General features: G+C 31.5%; 1 protein-coding gene across 2 annotated transcripts in view; it reads right to left on the bottom strand.

Annotated features, from left to right (window-relative positions):
• Positions 1 to 4,442: 4,442 nt before the first annotated feature.
• Positions 4,443 to 7,782, bottom strand: part of LOC110026185 (RPM1-interacting protein 4-like) — a 16,261-nt gene continuing 12,921 nt past the window's right edge. For both annotated transcript variants that reach the window (XM_020727038.1, XM_020727039.1), the window contains exons 2-3: positions 5,806 to 6,003; positions 4,443 to 4,847 (exon numbers count right to left, since the gene is read on the bottom strand). In XM_020727038.1, the coding sequence (XP_020582697.1) occupies positions 4,803 to 4,847; positions 5,806 to 6,003 (243 nt within the window). In that variant the 3' untranslated portion in view covers positions 4,443 to 4,802. The remainder of the gene's footprint in view (positions 4,848 to 5,805; positions 6,004 to 7,782) is intronic.

Below are 7,782 nucleotides of genomic sequence, written 5' to 3'. Positions count from 1 at the left end.
TATTATGATTTTCTCGATGGAAACATCCCCACAGATGAACGAATTGGACCCACCAGGGTATGACATATGGTTTGGTAGACCCACCTCAAACATGTACTCTGCTTTTCCTACAAGCATGTTTTAATTCCTGCAAAATTATATATAAGCATTGCAAATACTGACCTTTTAAGTGGAGGAACGAGAAGAATCGACAGATACACTTTTAAGTTATTGCATTGTAATTTACTTTATTTACCTTTCTGTTCCTCTCGTTTCCTACCTATAAACTTGCTTGTTAAACAACAAGGTCACCCTGCATGTCAAAACTGAAACTTTTAGGATAGCCACGGAATTGAAACCAAAACCAAAATTAAGAAATCAAAAAAGATAAAATTTACCGTCACAACAGTCAAATATAAAATAACTCAAAATTTAATCACAAACAAAACAACAAAACAAAAATTGCAACTAAATTAAAATATCTCTATTAGATGATCGGGAATCCCTCGAAGAAGGTAACCTACGATTGTTAATGAGATTTCCCATGGTCTAAATGAAAGTATGGAACTCATTGAGTTAAGTTTAATAAATTCATTTATAAATTCATTTAGTTTAATAAATTCATTTAGACTAAGTGAATCTGAAGAAAATAGTGGTTTTGGAACGAGGGAACCGTGGGATCTTAACCAGTGTTGCCTAAACAACTTTAACTTCTCCCATAATAATTGAATTTAACTTGTCATTTAAACCTTTAAACCTTAGACTTTAGGATTGTCACTTTGTCGAGGAGCTTGAAGCTAGCTTTATGGGAAGCCTTCTGCAACAGCATGAGGAGCTACAAGAACACATCTTTCCTTAGAATTAAACAACAAGCCATAGGACTTCGAGGTTGTCCGCCTAGTGCAACACAAATCCTTAACTTTTTTTAGGCCTTTCAATGACTCTGCTATAAAATTTAAGCCTTAACATATTTTAAGATTCCGAGGTTATCGTTCGTCACAACCTAAATCCTCATATCTTTCAGGCTATTTGTGTGATCGTCTCGCATGAATGTAAGCCCTAATTAAAAAATTGGCAGGATGACACACATAATTTCTTCTTAAAGTTGAAGCCGAACCATAGTATAGCTTGGGAAGTCACAGATGTTCTCCTCAGGATCTGTGATATCCCCTAGTTCTTCTTCCTTTGGATTCCAAAATAAACTTTCCAAATTTGAGTCGTTCCCCTTTCACACCTCTTTGTTCGATCTTTTGAAATGTCCTATCCTTTAAAATCCTTGAAGACAATATCCCTTGATTTTTATTGAGAGTTTCTTAGGTGACTTCGGTTATCTAAGATCTAATTAACTATAGGGGCTTGCCCTGATAGGAAACTTTCAAGAACCCAGTTTAATATAAACCCTATTTAATTTTTCGTATTAAATAGGGGAACTTGTTAGAAAACATAAAAAAATGATTTTTAGCTGACTTAAATGGATGTCATAATTTTTTTAGTTTATTTAGTCGAGTCTTACCCGTCAGTAGTGTGTCTACCTTTTGGGATAGATGCATTGCTTGCGGTATTATGCTCATTTATTTAAACTATTGAGGATATGAGATCGGATATCCATTCCGGCGACCGACAACTCCCAATTTGGCGACCGACACTTTTAAATCAATAAGATAATAAATGAATAACTATAATATACATATAAATGCTCAAAATAAATGAAAAATTAAACAAAAGGTCTTTATCTTATTTTATGTACTACGAATTAAATAATTAATTTAAATGAATTTTCAAATTAAGCTTTAATTGAGTTTATTTATAGGTTATAAATTAAGTTTTAACTAATCATATTCATAAGTACATTATTTGAGCTTATTTGCAAGCTTATTCATGATCTTTAAATTAATCTATTCATTGAGTTTTTTAATAAATTTATTCTCAAACTTTAAGTGATTATATTCACAAACATAACAGATCGAACTCAGAGTAGTGCAAACTCATTCATTTAACAATCGAGCATTTGTAAATGTGCTCAAAATTGTTCAATTAGTTAATCAAACGAACGTGAATGAACTCTTATTGAACCAAGTTATAAGTGGGTTATCAAATACATAGTTTGTTTACAGAATAAATGGTAAAGGTTTAATATCAACAATGCTCTTAGAGCTGGAAAAGTATTAAACTGAAAGGAGAAAGCTTTAACAATGATGATAGAGAGAGAAAATGATCGACAAGAAAAACAAAAAAAAGAGATTTACATATGTTTCACCATTCTTATGTATAAACATATCAACCCCCTAAACTTCAATTTTTATCTACAGATCACCCTACATATGAAAAAACATAGGATTTGGGTGTTATTTATGTAAAAAATGAAGCTTCACTATTAATATTGTTATTATGTGGAGCTTGATTGTATGGATCAATTGTCACTCATAGCCCTCAATTTGATCAATCAAACTTGACGATGTGTTTGACAGGGGGTATAGAGGGTCATGTCCCCTTTATTGAGCTTAGGGGTGTTACGCCAAAAAATTATATCAAAAGAAACTATATGTGCCATTAAATTGAATTAAAAAAAACTTATAATCGATGAATCTGGAGGAATGGAAAATTATTGATACAGCAATCCTAGGCTTGATTTGGCATTAACTTTTCTCATATGTTAACATTGTAAGAAAAATATTATTGTTGATCTTAGGGATGCACTAACAAGAATGTATGAGAAGTCTTCAAATTTTAAAAAAAGTTTTTCTAATTTCAATATGAAGATGATGGATGGTAATTCAGTGGTCGAATACTTCAAAAAATTTAAAACTGTGAGAAACTAGTTGCATTTTATTGGCAATGATTTCCAGTGACTAACTATACGGGGGTCGTGGCCCCCTTAATAAAGAGATCAGAGCATAGTTACTTTTTCTTTCATTGCCAGATAGTTGAAATTAACTAGTTACTGTGTTGAGTAGCTCTTCAGAAAACATAAAGTTAAACTTAGATCATATTAAGGCGAGCGGTGAAACTTTACATTCTACTTTACAAGTTGATATTAGAGGAAGAAATATAGATGAAAATACAACCAGGAAAAGAATTAAGTTTCGGAGAGGAAAGTCTAGATTAGGGTGAGAGAAGGTAGGAGTGAATGTTGAAACTATTGAAAGAAAGATCACATTAAAAATTATTACAAGCTTTAAAGAAGATTAGTGGTAGAGGTTCAAATAGAAAATGTTTTATAAATGTCTCTATAGATAAAATATAATTTTACTCCCTTATTTTATCCCTAAATAGTATTGAATCATAGATGGTAGATCCAAGTGTCTCTTTTCATGTTAACTCTAACAAAAAGGTGTTCAAAAACTACACACAAGATGACCTAGTGAATGTAAAACTTGTAGTATTATTAGAATGGGTGCATATGTGGTTGCTAAATAGATTACTGTGAAAATAATGAAATTATACATGCTCCATATATAAAGAAACTAAGGTGAATAGCATGTTGACTACTTTCATAGAAGATTAATTGAAGGTGATTAACAGTACAAGAGTCATTGCTTGAGGCAATACTGAAGACACCATTTATCTGAAGACACCAAATTGTATAGAGGCTTGTGTGTTGTATAGTTTGTATGATTTTCCTGACTTTTTTATAGTGAATTTTTCGGTGTGGTGCGGTTCCATAAATTTTCACGTTCTCGGTTTCTTTCCATGGTAAATCATATGTTTTCTATGATTTTCATGTTTTAATCGCTTCTTTTCAAAATTTCTTTTGAATCTATCGAATTAGTTTTCGTGATTTTATCTCCCAATAGATCTGTTAATACATATGAATAAAGTGACAGTATGTAAATGCCCCAAAAATTTATGAGTTCAATTGCATGTCTGAGTTTAATTTTATATGAATTTCGACAATTTAATCCAACTTGATTTTTCCTAAATTATTGAATCATGGAAGGAAACATTAATTCTACTGATAAATAATACATTTTTCGTAGAATAACAAAATAACATATAAATTGGAAAAGTAAATGACTCCTAACATCGAAATAAAAATTTAGTGATACAAATTTATATTCATTAAATTTGCTTTATGACGTTACATCAATTCTAAAAGAAATTCAATAACTATAAAATTTATTATAATCAAATTTAAATTAAAATACCCCAACTCAATTTTTTTCCAATAAAATGGAGAAATGGCGAATATATTCTGTTTTTATGATTGATGAGTTATTTGGGATACGACCATATCACACGCTTACTCCCAACCCAACATTCCCTGGTTGAGAGTATAATCTCACTATTATTTTAATTTAACTCGAAACATTTCCCTCATATTTCTTTTAAACATACTTTAAATAAAAATTTTGAGATATAATTATTAATTTAAATCCTTTAATTTTAGCTATTTGATCAAAATCATAAAAATTAAAAACTAATCAATACTAGAACCAAAAAATCTTTTACAAATAAAAACCGACTCCACAATTCCATGTCTCAACCATTAGTTTAGGCCAATTATGCGCAAGAGCTGGCTCATGATTGAACCCATTTCAACTTTTAACACTCCAATCTTATTTGGGAATTTGAAAATAAAAAAATAATTTGTTTATAAAAAATAAATTTATGTTTGAGAAATTTCTCAAAAAAACAATCTGCAAGTAGTTGTTGGAACATAGCCGCTTCCCACTCAGGAAACCTCAACTACATTACACGCAAAGTTGAAAAGAGGAGAAGCTCCTGCCCCGGCACTTCAAGGTCAGCGATCATTTAGGAACGTAGGAAGAAAAAGAAAGCACATTGATAGCAGCACTTTACAATTCTAAATCATTGTATGATGATCAGGATTGAGCTGGTGTTGAACTACAGCAGCAAAGCCATTTTTTCTGCAGTTAAAGAAAAAGAAATCAAGGATTAAAGCCGTGGATCTTAAAGCTCAACAAACAAGGATAAATTTGTGCTGTTAAACCTTGAGTAGCACACACCTCTATTCACAAGCAAGTAAATAAAAAATAAAATCAGAATGGAAGTCAATATAATTAAATTTATGTTGAGATAAATATAATACATGAGAATCAGTCCAAATTTATTTTAGATAAATTTATTTTTTCACTGAAGACATAGACGGCCAAAATTGAAGGTTCCTGAGGAGGCAGGCCAGCACGATTCACTTAATTTTGAGACCAGAAAGTTTGAACATTTATATGAAATATGAAGTAAAAAAAGCTAAAATAATAATATAAGTCATAGAAGACTGAAAGTAACTTTGAAGTTAAAACAAAATTTTGGACAGCACATAAATGAAATGTTGAACCTGATTGTGGCTATATCAAAAACATATGATTAATGTCACGTGTCGTTATGAGAAGTCCCTTCTAACCATAAGCCATGGGCTCGTGTTAGTTGCTCGCACAAATTTTCTTATAATTAAAAATTTGTATCTGTAGCTCTTACACAATCAAGATTAAGAATTGCTTTTCAGGACAAAATGCCACATTAATCACCTAAATTACGTGACTGGTTAATTCAATTTTATCCAAAAATAATAAAATCTACAGTAAGTTTTAACCATAATAATTTTTAAAAAATATATTATAAAGGGCATACAACCGACTTATAATATATATATCTGACAAACTTAACAGCACTTGCAGTAATTTTGGGGCCAAAAGAAAAATTATTATGAAATATAGCTCCTGAGTAGTAATATTAAAACATGAGATCATGAAAAGTCGCTCTTAATCATGGCTATGTTAGGAACTAAAAAAAAAAAATTCAAATTTATAAAATAGATAATTTGCAAAAGTTAAATTTCATAAGCAAGCCAAAAGTTTATGTACTTACAGAGCTATGCTTTGAAGAGGTATATGAAGTTCCCTGTTTGTCAGAAGAGAGATCCTTTGCAGGAGAGTCAGATCCTTGGGCATTACTGCCAGTTTTCCTCTCATCTCTAGCTTTGTTGAAGATCACTGTGAAACTCTCAGCAGAAGAAGGATCATTAACATCCCATTCGCCAAACTTCGGCAGAGGGCGGTCTGTGCTCTGCGAGAAACCAAATGGATTAAAGAAAACGATGTTTATGAGTTTTGAAGTTGGCAGCTATAAGTGAAGATGGTTACAATAAAAAAGTAGATGAGTTCTTTATTGGATTCCAAGGATTTTAAAACAAGGTCGTCTACGAGATAGAACAAATTTAAAAAGAAATGAGTAAAATACTTTAATAGAGGTAAATGACAAAAAATAAAAAAGAAGAAAAAAAAAAGACAGTGAAAACAATAGTGCACCAAGTTAAAGCTAGCACGGGAATCACCATTGATGTTTGGCGTGACAGGAAAACTCCAGCAAAACAGGATAGTAAGTTTACGATCGACTTATTCTTGGAAATTTTTGGTGCGTTAATAGTAAAGCAGATGAAGATTTAAAATTGACGAAAAGAAAAAGTAGGCACAGCACATATGATTAAATTTCACTATTATGTGAATATGAATACAGATGACGGAGGAGGTGAAAACAACAGTCTCAGAGGTGCTGATAGTGAAATACTGTAAAAACTCTGGTTTCAATTGGCAGTGATAACGAGTAATGGCTCAGATTTTGTTAAACAATATCAATGTGTGAAAACGATGGCCTTAAAAATCTGATCAGACCAGCCCATCTGATCAATTCAATAATGAACCAGTTCCCCAACCAGCTCGGCTCAATTTCAAAGCCGATTTCACAAAGAACCGGAAATAATTAACCGGAATTGGCAGGTGAAAAGCTTAATGAACCACCGGATCTAATACTGATCAATTTAGGGTTTTTGATTTTGATCGTATAAATAGAAGTAAGACTTTTAGATTAAAAACAAAAATAAAGTTAAAATATCGTGTCTCAAAATTTTGATTTAGAATCACATAAAATAATTAAAACGTGATGTGCACTTATTTAGAATATTTTATGTTGAATGGATAAAGAATATCATTATTATATCGTTAATAAATTATTTAAATCATATTAAAAGAATTAATTTTATCACATCAATAGGAAAATTAAAACATAATCCTCTCCTTGGAGTTTCATGTTCAGTCTGAAGTTCAAAGCCATGGTGAAGATAGCAACTACAACAGATGGCAATGACGACAGATAACATCCATGGCTGTGGCCTATAGGAGGAGAAACAACACCCAATGTTGAATGTGTATTCACTAAATAAGTTCATGTAATTACGTAGTCTTATAAATTATTCCGATCCATGTTTTATTTTGCTGGACTCCCATTACCTTTTACTTTTTTTTCCAGCTGTAGATTTAACGTGGAATTTTACAAAGCAAGAGATAAGTTATCTTAAATGAAATCAAAACTTTATGCATATGTTTTATAACAACATTTACTATTTCATTCAATATAATATACCAAATTATTCAACTCAATATACAACAACAACAAAGCCTTAATCCCACTACGTGGGGTCGGCTACATGAATCCTTTTTCTCCATTGCGTCCTATTTAGTGTCATATTTTCATTTAGTTCTAGTAAATTAAGATCATTTTTAATACAATAAGCCCAAGTCTTCCTAGGTCTACCCCTGCCTTTCTTAACACAAGTCGAATTTAAAACATCTACTCTCCTAATCGGATCATCTAATGGTCGACGTTTAATATGACCAAACCATCTAAGACGACTTTCTCTAATTTTGTCTGTCACAGGAGCTACACCAACCCTATCACGAATATATTCATTCCGCATTTTGTCTCTAAGTGTAAAGCCACTCATCCACCTAATCATTCTCATCTCGTCAACACTTAACTTATTATTATGCTTCTCTTTTAAAGGCCAAC

This window comes from Phalaenopsis equestris, unplaced genomic scaffold (genome assembly GCF_001263595.1).
Source record: "Phalaenopsis equestris unplaced genomic scaffold, ASM126359v1 Scaffold000356, whole genome shotgun sequence".
In the NCBI taxonomy this organism is placed as follows: Eukaryota; Viridiplantae; Streptophyta; class Magnoliopsida; order Asparagales; family Orchidaceae; genus Phalaenopsis; species Phalaenopsis equestris.
Note: the sequence above shows the minus strand (reverse complement) of the source record. Positions and strands in the feature narration are given on the sequence as shown.